This window comes from Aptenodytes patagonicus, chromosome 6 (genome assembly GCF_965638725.1).
Source record: "Aptenodytes patagonicus chromosome 6, bAptPat1.pri.cur, whole genome shotgun sequence".
In the NCBI taxonomy this organism is placed as follows: domain Eukaryota; kingdom Metazoa; phylum Chordata; class Aves; order Sphenisciformes; family Spheniscidae; genus Aptenodytes; species Aptenodytes patagonicus.
Window position 1 is genome coordinate 60,683,212 of NC_134954.1, and position 15,418 is coordinate 60,698,629.

Below are 15,418 nucleotides of genomic sequence, written 5' to 3' on the forward strand. Positions count from 1 at the left end.
GACAGTTTGGCTTGGCATCAGCAGAAAGGATTTATATAAATAAATTTGAAAATGAAAAAGGGAAACAAATAAACCATCCTGTACAGACAGCTGTTTCATTTAGAATTCATCATTTTACAAAGCAAAAGCAGAAAAGCCATCTGCAAAAATCAAACAAACAAACAAGGACAGGATATTATATCCTACATGCATCCCCGCAGTTGGCCTTTAATTTACCATGGGGTTGTGCATCCCATGAATTTTGACTCTAAAGGACTAGCAATGGGGGTGAACTCTATTCAGGTACCCCCAGAAACTCAATTCCATACTCAAGTCGGATTCCAAAAGCCACTTAAGTAACCCCCTACCAACCTTCAAACTGCCTTCTCTCTCCACAGGGATCTGATTCAGGGCAAACCCCCTCTCCAGCACTAGTGGGAAGTACCTCCACTCTGCATCAAAGACAAAAGCTAACTATCTCCAACTCCAGCATGTTTCCACATGTACAAGTCATTGCAGTTATAGGAAGGAGTTCACCTTGCTCAAACCAGTTTTGTAGTTACCCTTTACAGCATTTACTAAACACATTTTAAAGGACCAGATCAGCACGGCTCTTAGTTACTCTGCAGTGGCATCAGGTAAATGGGATTTGAATTCAGTACCATTTTCATGCTTCACGTGAAAATAAATAAATAAGCAAACTTATCTGGAAAAGAACAAGACTAAATTAAAACACCATCTGTCTCCAATTCAAATGTGGTGACGTGAGTGCAGCAGATGAATCTGAAGAACCTGTCTTTATTTTGCTCTGAAACACAGTATTTCTACAGACCAGTGCACCCTTCACGGGCCTGAATTGTTTTCTGCAGCTGGTCTTACATGTATGAAACAAAGTCAGGGAAAACAAAAAGCTTTAAAGTTAAGGCAGGGCAGGCAAAACTGACTCATGGCATTGTCCAAATAATCTGAACATTCACTTGCATTCACATTAAAGTGAGACAAAGGACAGAAAACTCCCCCTTCTTCATAGGTAGTATCCTCCAGTGTGATTGCCTATTTTTACAGAGACTTTGCTTTGTACAAATATATTCTTGTTTTATAACTACTGCAGACCGAGCTCATCTGACAGTGCAAAGCTCATATACCAGCCCAAGAGCAGGGAATCCTTCTACATGGTTTTATTACACTTCATTGTCAGTCAGCCGTTAAGCTGTCAGAGAGAGAAGTTCTGTCATTACCTGCATTAAACATTAGAATAGATATGAGAAGATGTGGGGATGGTCTTCAGAACTGCGGGGATTTTAATTCCAATACCCAGGATTTGGGTGTTTGTGGGTTTGGATTCTTTAAATCTTGCTCAGTTTTTCTGCATCCCGCCCTTCCGCCCTAAAACTTGGGTGGTGTTGAGGGGGTTTCCAAGACTCACACTCCAAAATGAGGTACCTGCAATGGTTTAATTATATCAGTTAGCATGTCTAATTTGTGATGTAGGTGCATACTTTTGGGAAGGACCCAAGGGGTTCTTCACTCTCACAGAGCATTATGTATTCCTCTATTTCTAATACTATTTTTCCCACTGTATATTGATCTTTACAAGGGATTAAGTCATTAAGATGCCTTTTTCACCTTTTCCTTCCCCGCCATGTAACATAGTTTGGATTTAGGATATGTTCCCTGTTCCATTTCTACATAATTAATTCCAGTGTTTTGCTTGGGTTTTAGTACAGAGAAAGAGGAAAAAGATAAATTGTTTAAGAACAATTTGATGAAAAACAAAGAGGCATTTCTAACAATATTGTGATTTTTGCTGTATAAACACAAAGCACATTGTCAGTGTTTTACAAAGTACCAACGTAAGCATAAGAAAGGGAAACTTTTTGAATTTCTTTCATTAAAATAAAAACTGACAGGACACCTGAAGCTTCAATGTGCCCTGTGCTATTTGTAAACATGTCCACTGGAGCCTACATTTGAAACGGGCAAGAGAGACAAAAGGCGAGGGGAAAAATAAGCACTCACAGGACTGAAGTGATCTTTTTAAGGTGACACAAAAGATCAGAAGAACTATAACCTGGACTATCAGATCCTTACAACTAGCCAGGACAGCCCCTCCTGTATGTAGCATTTAATGGAACAATTCTAGAAAAAGATCCAGGTATTCTAGCATCTGAAGGTGTGCAGTTTAAATGCTTTCTTTTGGTTGATGACGGAGATTTAGGCAGGGAATATTCAAATCTACATTGGGATTTATCCAAAATCAGAAATGTTTTAAAAGAGGACAGATGACATCCCTTCTTATGTCTTCAACTGGTCCCAGTTTTGATCACCATCCAAATTCAAGAAGTGTGACCTAAAAACATCCAACTCATTACTATAAAACCAAGAACAGAAAATTTAAGAAGACTTTTCGCAAAGAGAAAATAATCTGGAATATAAAATAATTGTCATTTCTGCAGAAAAGACATTATATACTGAAAATAGCAATACTAGAGAAAATGAAAAGAATGGATGCCAAATTGTCTGTTTTTTTTTTTCTTTTAATTCCTTCTGCAATGCACTGCAGGTATTTATGTGGGGGTGAATGCAATATTAAGTGTTTGCTTTTTCAATCCCAGCCTGGGACTGTAATAAATAAAATCAAAACTCACTGGACATAATTAGCCAGGATATTTTCTCATTTGCATGGCCAACTTCGGGGGGGCGGGGGGGGGGGAATCATATAAAGTTTGGCTTCTGCTGCAGGGCATACATTAAATCTTAGAGGAGATTTGGGAAATGCAAAAAGAGACTGTGCTTTCATTGGATTTATCCTAATACCCTTCACCTGCAATAGTAATTAATTTCCCAAAGGCCCATTTTGACAGTACAACACATGAAGCAATGTTAAGTTCAGTACTAAAAGAAAAGGAGGAAAAAGTAAAAAATTATTATTATTTCTTACAAGTAAAAATTGATAGTAAAATCTAATGGAATCTACAAAGAAAGTAGGTATAAAGCAGGATTTAAAAGGTCAGCTCTATTTAGCAAGAAAAAAGAACACTTTAAGCTAATTTATTTAGAAAATGTTATGAAGAATTTTCACAGATAAAACATGGGTAGGGATAAAAGGATAGAGACTAAGGATGCTATTTGTGCTCCGTAACTTGAGTAGTACAGGGAAGCAAACTCATGAATCAACTCAGTATGCTTCTCCCTAATGAGGTAAGCTGTTAATGCCAATCCCATCACAGTGATTATTATGTATACCACATGCTGCTCTCTCCATTTCTATTTGCTAGGAGAATTGAAATATGCAGATGAATCTTGGTTTAATAAGGACGGCAATATCAGTGTGTGCTTGTGTGTGCCTGCTGATGCTACAGATATGAAACACTGCCAGGATTCATAAGAAAATATCTGAGGTCAGGTTTGCGTCCCTCATTGCGGATCTCCGGAATTCTCAGGATGTCCGGCCAGATGCACCATCCATCCAGATGCACCATCCATCCATCTGCCAAGGTGGATTCAACGTGAATCTTTCTTTTTCCTTCCCCTCTCCCCCAGGTCACTTAAGGGAACTGAAGTTCCCAGTGTTGTCCTTGACAAGTACTGTGGTATTTGCTATAGCAAGGGCAGGGTGCCAGCCAAGTAAAAATAGGACAACCCAGTCAAAGCTTCATCAGCGCAAAATCAACACAAACGGCAGCAATCAGATTAAAGTACCCTAGCAGCTGGAGACAGGGAGAGCAATGCATGCCTTCATCTATGCATTCATGCAAATCTGAGCCTGAAGGAAAGCAGGCCCTGACTACCCTCATAGTTCATTTATGAATAATGACAGGTTCAACACATAAATGGCCTTCTTAATCCCAAGACTACCTAGTCTTATATACACAAGCACAAATGGTGTATAAAACTTATGACAATATAACAATGGGTGTACAACACCGTGCTTCTGCATCTGCCTTAATCCTACCTCTGTCCAGGTAAACTTTGCTACCAAAACGTTAACTGTTTCAAGCTATTTCAGCCCTCGCAGGAGTAGCAGTACCATATGAAATTTCAAGTTCCTTAACAGAGTTTTCTCTGTCACTGGCCAACTTAAATACCACATCCTTTGTGATGGGGATTGAGGAGTTCAAAAGCATTAATGTAACCAATGTCATCGTTAAGGATGGGACACATCTAAGGATGTGCCTCAGAAGCCTGGTGGAAGCAACCATTTGTCTAGCACCATCCTGAGGGGCAAAAGAGACTATTTCCATGAGAGGTGTCAAGTCAGAGGAAAACAAGGCCAGTTTTCCCCTTACAACATCTGTTTGGCTCAAGCTATCCCAACTGCAATGCCTCCTAAGCACTTCTCCTTGCAGAGTTTGGAGGAGCTGGTAGGGGAAACCACACCAGATCTTACCTCTTTGTATACACATGGAGTGCAAGAGCTCCTGGAAATGGAATTTTCTTCTCTGTGACTAACACTGCAAAGCAGTTTGTCCCACTGCATGCAAGAGGTGGATGAGATTAATCAACCCATGCCTTCAGGCTGCAGGCAACACTGCAGCCCTTGCTGCTGTATTCCAAGGGGTTCATCTGCTATAAGAGCAGACAGCCTTGCTCAGCCCAAAGGGAGCATCTGTGCCGTATGATGAAGGGCTGGAAATCCACAGTGTTTCTGGACTGAAGTTTAATGATTTTCTGGCACATCTTCCTAATATCCATGGCAACTCTTGAGCTGCAATATCTCTTGAGCCCACATTCCTACATCTATTCTCTGAACAGGATGCCAACTACAGCAAACAACCAACTCAGCTTCAGGACTGAAGCTAGTATTTCTAGTCCCAAAATCTGGCATTCCAGCCAATTGCTGAACGGGAAATCCCAGAGCTTCTCAACCGTGTGGCCAAATTCTCAGCATCTGTATATTTGCTTTCCTACCCATTTCATTTCTTTTTAAATGAGAGGCTGCCTGAATTTTGCCCAGGCTATGCCTTCCATTGCTTGCCCACTCACAGACAGACCCACACCCCCACTATTCCACTGCCCTGTAGGAAGAGAAAACACAGTGCAGAAAGAATTAGTACTTAGCAAAATTCACAGTCAGATTCCAACGCATTTTGAGATTAGCACAGCTATGACAAAATATATTTTGGTTTTGGACAACGGAGGTACAAAGAGCTGCCCACAATGAAAAGAATATTTTTAAAACAGTAAGGAACTTGAGCTTTCTAGTCCTAAGACTATCACCTTCCTCCAGACTTCACTTCAGATCAACAGTGCCTCTCCTCTGAATTCCTTACTCTGACAGTGTCACAGCAAAGATGCTGATGAAATAAGTTTAAGAGCATCCTACTGAACACTTTGCCAGCTTCCAGCAATCTGTGGCTTATTGATTCATGTATGCTTTACTGGCTTCTTCCTTTATATTTGACCTCTACAGCATCTAACAACATCCAATTTGATGCTGTGAATTTGTGAGAAACAGCAAATTCTTGTTTATTATTCACCTCCTTCATGCTCCTCCTCATCGCACAACCCTGCCTAGCTCTCTCCTCTCCAGGCTGAAGAGTCCTAGCTTATTTAATCTCTCCTTGTAGAGAACAGTTTGTGGCACACAAAAGAATAGCGTCGGTTTTAGAAACAGCCATGAGGCCTGAATGACAGACTCTTAGAGTCAGAGCTGCACACAGCACCACCTCTGAGTGGCCCAGAGAGGATGTACTTCTTGGAAAGGGCTGGTCAGGCCAAGGCTGAGGTCAGTGAATACATCCAACTGGATTTGCGTTTCATCTTTTAGCAATTGAAATAGAGCTTGTAAAGGGATCAACACACAGCTGTTAGCTTGACTTACTAAGGGGAAGATGTTCCCATAGTTATTCAGTGCCTCAGTCCCCACCTCCTCCTAACAGCTTACAAACTTGTCACCCTCATTTTGACCACATCTGAAAGAGGGACAGACACCTCAAATCCAAGAAGTCACAGGATCTCATGACAATAGAGAGCCACATAGAAGGGAATCAAGTCACTGTTCATCAAAGAAAAATACACAGCCTGAGCTGAACCATCATTCTAGACATCATGGAATCTGCAAAGAAGAAATCCTAAGAAAAAACAGGGCAATAAATTCTGCAATCACAGAGCTTCATCCTGCAGTTGTAAAGATGAATCATGCATTTTTAGAATCAAGACGAAAATCAGGGAAGTGACAAATGAGTAGAAAGTGTTGCTCCTTCTCCCCTTTTTCTCTAAACCAGAAGTACCTAGGAAAGTCTTTCCAGCTTGTATCTGTAAAGCCCCTAACACGCTACCTGCAGGTGAAGGACGGGAAGCCTGGCCATACACTTAAAGCTGGAGACTTAGTGGAGCTCAAGCGAAGGGAGTGAATCCCTTCTGACTTACAGCATCTATAAGAAGCAAATGAATTTTTTATGCTGCTTGCCACCTCCCCACCCCTTGACACTGACGTCCTCCCTCCAGATTAATGGCCAAAGACAGAAAGCATTATTCTGTTCTCATTAAACTTTCTTACTGCTAAGGCTTTCCCCTGGAAGCTTTTAGGTTTAATATGTCACCCCCAGAAGATGCCTCCCTTCCCAAAAAACACTTACAGTGCAAAACACCAGGAGTGAGGGCTGTACGTTTCCCATAGCCATGAACTTAATCTATATCACTCTGAACTGAAAATAAATTCAAAGAGAGTCTGCTTTTTTTTTGTTTGGGCGTATGCCAGATGGCTTTTGGTCAGATAGTCAACGTAGTACATGTACTGCTGCAAAAGACTGCATAGATACTCAAAGATATCTCTTTCCCTTCTCAACAAAAAGACTCTGAATTCAAGGACTTCATGGCACCTTCACTTCCAGACATCTCTGCCGTGTTACTTTCTGCTCTGTACCATGCCATAGAGGGGAAATGCCAGCATGCTGCAAGAAACTGTATTTTCTGACTTATTAATTCAGTGTAAAGCAAACAAACCCTGATGTGTACCTGCACACCTAGCCAAGCAGAAATCCTGAAAAAACAACAACAAAGAGGGATAAAATTAAATCCACTTCCTTTTAAATATGGAGAAGACCTCTACGGCTTATCAGGATATTGTCTCATTTTTTCTTTACCTCTCACTGGAATGGGAATAAAGGCACTGCAGGCAGCTATGACCTCTAACACTTCATAAAAGGAGCAGTGTAAGCACCACACTTTGCAACAACCTCAGAAAAGACTGAGCAATCTGTGTATTTCGACAACCACAGCAAATACACATACTATGAACAAATGAAGAAAAAATAGTTAGCTGGATTAACAGCAGACAGGCAGTGGGGATAATGCCAAGAGTCCTACAGACACATTGCTACAGGAAAAATTGTTTCCTCCTACAGCTTCTACTTTCCCATTCCACAAGGCATTGGGAACAGTTTGCAGGAACAGCTTTTTCTTGAAGGAGGTGAAGAGGGAATACGGCACTACTTTGCAGGGCTTGTGGAGCAGACATAGCTCTGATATGAATAGATCAGGGATGCCTCTCCTTGCACAGGATGCGGCACCAAAGGACAACATGTAGGTACCGTACAAGGGGATGGCAAATCAGAGACAATTTGAAATGCAGCAGTAGGAACATTAGTGATGCTGGCGCTATAGCTGAGGGCTAGAAATAAGCAGTCTCTTAATAGGAGATGGTGCTAACTAGCCTTCTTCCGTCATCGGGACAGTCCATATTGCTGTGTTCAACTCCAGACTGTACAACGTCTTAACGTCCTACTGAAACCACAGAAGACCTGAGTTTTCTGTGTGTTATCTGCTAATCCCAGCTCTCGCAGATATATTCTGCACTGCCCACTCAGCCAGGACCAAAGCAGCTACTGGGTGGCCTCGTTCACAGGATCACTGAGGCTGCAAGGAGCCTCTGGAGGTCTCTGGCAAAAGCCCCCTGCTCAAAGCAGGGTCAGCAACAGGGTCAAGTTCACTTGTGTCTCCAAAAGCATCTTCACTTGGCATTGTCTCCCCAGCCACCAAATGGAAAGAAGGCAAAACTCTGTATATTTCTATGGACATCCCTGTTTTTTGTGTGTACTTTCTGATAGCTCAGCTAATGACAGGGCATTTATTTCCTCAGAAATAGTTACTGAAGGATGGAAATAACAAATACAGGGAGAGAGAAGGCATTCATGCCAAGTTCACTTGAGCACACATATAGTTCAAATATTAGAGATGAGAGATGATGAGATATTAAGGCTTAGTCCCTCAAATGGCTCCATCTAAATTAATGAAGGCTCATCACTTTATACAGGGAATTCCGAGGGGGGTGTGTGTGTGTGTGTGTGTGTGTGTATAATATGCTTACACAACTAGATTCTCTCTCAAAAACATACTGCCAGGATCAATAGTGGTCCCAGTTTATCAACCTTTAAAACAAAGTCATTAATTCTCTTTTTAAGAGCAGGCACAAGTTGCAGTGAGCTGCCTAGCCACTGCTTTCAGAGCCCAGGTCTGAATGAGCTTGGCCTACAAGCCTGTGACAAATAAACTGCTTTCTAAATAGAGGCATATTCCTCAAAAGAGGTTTTTTGCTTAAATAACTAAGACAAATGTCCCATTTACATGTTAATTAAGCTACACAATTCCCACATGCGTTAAAACTATAAAAACCTGTGCTTTACAGTGCACACGGCAATAAATCTTATAATTAAGAAAGGGGAGATCACATTTCTTGGAGAAGATGCTTTTACAGAGTTTTAAGACTCCTTATATAGAGAGAATGAGCAGCTGGATACTGCATACCTGGAGCCAGACCCCAGCCTTCCTACAGTCCAGGGCTGCTGCAATACAGAGCACTAGTGGAACTACAATGACTAGTCGAATTACAGTGACTGCAGTGTCAGACATATTGTGCAATGAACCGATTTGAACAAGATTTGAAAACATACTCAAGGGTAAACCATGCAGACTAGACAGCAATGCAGTCTTTAGATTTGAATTCAAATCTTTTCTCCCAGACTTTCCATCTATAGTTTGTTGTAACCAATTATGCCATAATATAGGCTTGCAGAACCTAAAATTTGTAAAAATGGTTAGGAGAAACATACTCCACAAATACTTTCTTGTTCAGTCTTTCCCCAGCTCATCCACTGGCTTAGGATCAATTGTGTTGGCAAAATAACACAAAGGATTTACCTCTTGTCTGTATTTTCCTTATTTATTTTCTTTGAATTTCATCCCTCTTTCCAACTGTCCCTTGCTGCTATGACCACTCTTGTCTTCAGTACTGCACGAGCAGTACTTCATCCTGTGAATCTTTGAACAACTTTTGTAACTTCCTGAAATCAATTCTGTAAATTTAACCTCTCTCAAGATTGTGTCCCAGATGTGTAAAATGTGTAACATGATTTGGACAAAAAAAACCCCAAACAATCCTTCCTTCTTCCCTGCAAAACAGCTTCAGCACGGTTATTGGAGTTGCCAGGCAGGGAGAGAGCGCTGGGTGTTTCACTGAACAAGAAAGCTGCAATCTCCATGGCGCCAGTGAGGCTCGTGTCCTTCCGTGATGAGGGGAATTTCTGAACTTCAGCCCAACAGTTTCCCACACCGCAGGCTTCTCTCTTCCCCTTCAGGGCACCTCCACTGATACACCAAGTCCAGCCATAAGAGAATCACTTTTGCCAATTGTAAATCAAATCCTTTTTTCCTTTTTTTTAAATCTACCTTGGTTTTGTGATCATATCTGCTATATGATCTAGGTAGATCACATCTACTATATGATCATAACTACTATAGATCATATCTACTATAGATCTACCTAGATCATATAGTACAGACACATAAATTTAAGGATGTCCAGAGAACCGCATTGGAAGACAGTGCTTTAATCTTCACTAAGTCACATCTAACTTTTGTTTACATATGTGATATATTCAAGGCAATGATTATGTAAAGCACCACCATTCTTATTATGTTTGGAAACTTGCCCTAAATAATTGTATGGTATGATCACAGACTGATGCTTGTCATCTTTGGGATACTGAAGATGAGGAAGACACTTGGCAGTAGTACCACAGATTTACATTGTAGCCTGGGCTTAGTGACAATGAATGCACTGGAGACGTCCCACAGCACCTCTGCATCATAACAGAAGAGTTCTCTTCTGTTTCAATATACAAATATACAAGTTGCCTTTGAATGGTCCACTTGATCTTAAAGAATCTGGTTTTCCAAGAAAACAGCAAAATACTTTCTTTCTCTTAATTCTCAGGAAAGTTTACGTTTTACTTCCTTTTGTTAAATCAGCTGCATCTTATCAATTCTGTCTACCATTTCAGGCACACCAAGCGTGAAATTCATATCCCCCTGAATTCAGTCATCGTTAAACATGGAAACGGGTTTGATCAGCAGAGTCAGTATTTTCTCCGTCCAAGTTAACAAACTCAAACACACAAAGATGAGCACAAAGGTCTCACATAACCGAGGTTTTGCCCACTTTTCAAAAGATTGCAGCTCCAGCAGGCTGATCCCTCCTACAGTAAGCAATAATGGAGATTGGCTTTCAGCTCCACCTCTCTAAGCAACATGTCTGAAAAAAATATGTTAAAAGCTTAAGCTCCTAATGCATTTCCAAAATATCCTTACTACTCCCTTAACTATCTGAAGCACATGAAATTTCTAGCAGTTCCATTTCCATTTTTCAGAACTTAGCTAGATTTAAAAAAAACAAGATCAGAGCCTATTATTCCACATACTAACTTCAAAGTACACATTTGCAGAAATAATTCAGAAATATTTAGATGCTAAAAATCCATAGGAAGCAAAGGAGAAATTAAGAAATACTTCAAAAAAAATTGGTTGTTTATTTCCTCTCTACTCTTTATGAGAAAATCTGGGTTTCCTGTCAGTTTTCAGCTTAGGAGGGATTCAGATCAGTATTTAAACTGAAACGTGTCTCTGGTAGATACAGACATTTCATCATTATATTCTCCTACTGAATGGGCAGTATGTCGCATGAGGTGTACCATATCTTCATTATAAATGTGCTGTGCTGTAATGGCTAACAAGAAAAATTGTGAATGATCTACTTAAGCAAAAACAGCTAGTATATTAAGGGGATGACATGTTCTGATGAATCAAATAATTTTTCCTTCTCTTTCATTCCTCTCTAAAACTTCAAAGCAATCAAATGTTGTTTATGCATAAAATTTAATCCTTTCACCAATCTGTAGTTTGATTGAATTTGCATACTCTATTTCCTACCAGTCAATGTGAAGAGAGCCTCATGTAATTGAAACCATTTCCCCTCCAGTCCTCCTATCTTTGCTGTAATATTTTCTATTAGTAGCTCTATTATGCCTAATATCTGTAATGTTGGCAGATTAGAATTTTCACTTAATGCAACCGGTATTTATAAACCACTAGGATAAAAAAAAGAACAAATACAAGAAAGAGGAAACAATAATTACCTGTCTTTGATGCCACACAGATCAATGTGTAAATCACTAAAATTCCCCAGGGAGCCTTGCTGAACTAAAATGAGGTCCTTGGGCTGGTTATCAATAAAGATGAGCCTCATACAGCCTTGAAAAGCAGTAATGGGATTTAAACATTGGGAATCGGTGAAATTGTCAGGGCACCCTGTGGGAAAAAGAGAAAAGGCAGAGAAGAATATTGGAATGTTCATCTATTTCTGCTGGGATTTTCTGATGCAAGAACTCAGAGGCTCATTATTCCAAGTGTTTTCATTCCTTGTGCTACGCAACCTTTTGTGTTATAAATCCTTCAGTAAGAAAAAACAATAATTAAATTGTCTTTTTTAAAAAAGAGAAAAAAAATGAGAGCAGTCACTGGAAACATCAGAGTATGTGGTTTTCACATGTGCTAAGTAAAATCAAAATGTGTTTTTTTCCATCTTCTTTAAACTCCACAGTTGATAGCAACTGCCTCCTATAACAAAAAGCTGTGCAAATTGTAAAATCATTCTGGGCTAAATTCTGCTGCTGAGGCAATCCGCAGAGTAAAAGGATGAAATCCTGTGGACAGCAAGCAAGAAAACCATTTGTATCTGAGCTTCCTCAGTATTTGGCCAGCTCTGAGATCCAAAGCCTCCTATGTGTCCTCACTTAGTGCCGTATCCAGAGGGTTCACTGAGATCAGAGCCTCACTGCGGTAAGCACTACACAGAAATATATTAGATAAAAAGACAGTTGATGACACTCCCTTTATCTAAATTAATGTTTCCACTCCAAAAAGTAGAAGGTAGCATTTTTCAAGACTATTCTTTCCATTTTCAAAATTGAGCTAAACCTACATTCATTTCCATGAGAGCACAGTACCTAAATACCTTTGTAGATCTGAGCCGTATGTTAATTAAGCTCTGAAGTCTAAAGTCACTGAGCCTGATCAGGACAGTGATATCTACAGGAATATTAATAATACTAATAGTCCTCAGGCCTTTTAACTAGAAAAAACACTTGGGGCTAATACAGCTATGTAGCTTTTGCGTGTTCTGCCAGCTAGATGTAGGTACCCATTGGCTACCACTACAAGTAGTCCACTTTTTCAGCTGTGTTAGCGGTTCTGCTCGTTCCCTCTCTGTCAGGGTTGACCAAGACCCTTCAATCTTCCCACAGTGCTGTATGCACTGCAACTCAATAGGGGGTCTAAAAACATTTGCTCTTAGCTGCAAACAGAGTGCACTTGGGGAGACATCAATGGTGAGCACCTAAGGATCTGCATCATGAAAACCTGCCTGCATCTGTCTGAAATAACCTACCTCCAAAATAGTAGCTCTTCCCAGAGTAGATCCTTGAGATGGTGGTTGCATGGCTAGCAGTGGCAGCGTTGTTATCCAGGGTCAGGGTAATACGATGTCTTCTGGCATTGATGTTAACAGAATGCCAAAGCCCATCGTGGAGATTTGTGCCTGGCAAAAAACAAGTATGAAGATTGAAAAAAGAGGTGCAGGAGACAACTGTGTTCTTCAAACTTCCTTTTGCTTCCAACTTGTGACCACAAATGTGCAGCTGACACCAAAATAGGGAGAATGGGCAGCTGAAAAGAACTCATTACCTCTGGAAACAAACTGGCATAGAAGAAAAGGCCCAAGAAAGAGAAAGCTTTTGAGAGTGTTTAAGTAGATCATCTCACATTTTCATCTAACCTGTTTCTGGTACTGCAGGTGCTCAGCAAGCTAGGAAGGCCCTTCACCTTTCTTGTAGCACATTATTACCATTTTGTGGGTGTTTATGTCTTATTTTCAGTATGTTGGAGAATGCTTATAGCTCACAGGAGCGTGCAGAGAAGATCTCTGTTAAGCTTCTGGTACTAAACACATGCCTGAGATTGCAGAGGATTAGATTCAGTGAGATGGTCATACCCTGTCTCAGGCTCCAGTATAAAACCTGACAAACTCCAGTAGGTACCAGTAGGATTTGTGTTCCTTAAAACCCTTCAGCACTAAGTTAGCGTGCAGTCTTATTGATGGATGTACTGAAGCCTTTCTATATTAGATTTCGACACGGGTCTTGTGAGAGCTGAGATTGTTGCTCTGACCAGGAACCTATGAAGGTACATGAGACATTATGGTACTGGGTAGCCTCTTTCTCTTCTAGACACTTGTGCAAAGTGGGAAATAACCTGTTTCCTTATTCTGAAAATCAGTGTTGCGTCTCACGGCTTTTGAAATAGCACCACAGAGCTACAAAGAAACTCTATTCTGACAGCCATGAAAATCAGTGGGCAAGCTTCTGAGCTCACACACAGTGGTGCAGATCAAAAGTAACCTAATTACAGCTCAAAATACACTACCGTCAGGCTGGAGTCACCAAGACCAGGCGCAGACAACTAGTATTTACTCCCCTCCCTAATGGCGTATTTTTTGCTACTGTAGCTTTCAGAAGAAACAAATGAGCACTTAGTGACACAAAGAGGTGTGAGAACAGTTCAAAACAAAATTTAAAAATTATGGGTGTTATGTGTATGAAAAGCCATTTCCTTATGAATTTGAAAATGAGACAATTTATACAGCAATGGCTGTTAACTCATGCACGATTTCCATAGAATAAGAGGCTGGTTTCCCAGCAAGAATGGATGGTTTTTCAACTAGAAGTCCATTTTGAAGTGAAATATGTCATTGAAGTTTCGAAAGAAGTCAAAACAATATAGGTCCCATTCGGGGCAAAAATAGGTCCATTCTTGAGCAAGCATGAGTTTATTGTGAGTACCTGACATCTGCAGAACATGGCACTTGCAATTTCTGCACATTTTCCATGTGTAAGTAGGCAGTTGAGCAATGTTTTGGATAGCACCAAAGGCTGGGCTCAGGTTCATGATTTCAGAACTACATAAAATCGAATACACGCAACCAAATATTGACATTGTCTCAGCTTTATCAACAATTTAATTAGGACTGCAATAAAGGCTGGAAACTCAGTTTTCAGCATTCAGTTACAGCAAGCTAAGGCCGTAGCAATCTACATGAATAAGGATAGATGCAGGGCTGCCTCATTTTCTGTCATAAAGAGGAATGAAACATGCATATGGAACAGCTCTGCTTTGACAACTTCATCAGATTTTATCTGCTTCTTTTAATAGACACATCTGCCCTCTTTTAGTCTGTACTGGGAATTTTTAATATTATGTATTTTTAAACAGCTGCTCTTTTAGAAAGTACTATTATTATTATTATTATTATTATTATTATTATTATTATTATTATTATTATTATTTAGTTCCATCTGAGTTCCATCAGTATATTACTCATCCACATTTGGAAACTGGGTATTCAACCTACGCAGAAAATGAATTTCCCAGTCTCCCACCCAGCATGGCTGCATAGCAGCAAGGGATGTGCAGAGGCCCTGGGCTAAGAACATTTCTGTTTGGGATGCCAGCATGGTTTATACAGGTTACACTGGGACAACAGCTGAGCCACTCTGGTCCTGCCTCTGTTGTACAGTCTGAAATTGTTTCCCTGTTGTCTCTGGGAGCCAATGCATAGCTGTTCTGGTAAGTGTTTACAAGCAATTTCCCCTGAATTTTAGGTCAGAGTGGCAATGCGTTTCACCCTCTTGCATCCCGCCAGCTGCACAAAGCAACTTGCAAACTGGCTAAGGAGGCCAATGAGGGAGTGTGAGGAGAGGAAGCCCATAGTCAGTCTCTCTTCTGAGCGTAGCGTAAAGGGTGAGTGTAAAGCTACAGTCAGAGGAGGAAAATCAGCTCTGATGCTGCCTTAACTTGTGCTGGGGAATGGTGCAGCAGCTGAGCTGGCTCCCAGCTGACTTCAGCACAATCTGAGGATGGGAAACAAGAAGGTCTTCATGTGACCTGACTGAAGAAAATTTAGCATGACTGTTTAAGAACACAGAGGCTGAGCTAATTGTCAGGTACATTGAGTCTGGAGATCTCAGGATGCCAACTTTCCATGCTTAGACCTGCCTCAAGCTGCACAGAGTGGTTCTACCACTGTAAAGCAAGAGAAAATTTGAAA

General features: G+C 40.6%; 1 protein-coding gene across 1 annotated transcript in view; it reads right to left on the reverse strand.

Moving 5' to 3' along the window:
- CNTNAP5 (contactin associated protein family member 5) overlaps positions 1-15,418 on the reverse strand; it is a 310,358-nt gene that overhangs the window by 132,066 nt on the left and 162,874 nt on the right. The window contains exons 9-10 of the mRNA XM_076342919.1: positions 12,704-12,853; positions 11,394-11,565 (exon numbers count right to left, since the gene is read on the reverse strand). Of these exons, the coding sequence (XP_076199034.1) occupies positions 11,394-11,565; positions 12,704-12,853 (322 nt within the window). The remainder of the gene's footprint in view (positions 1-11,393; positions 11,566-12,703; positions 12,854-15,418) is intronic.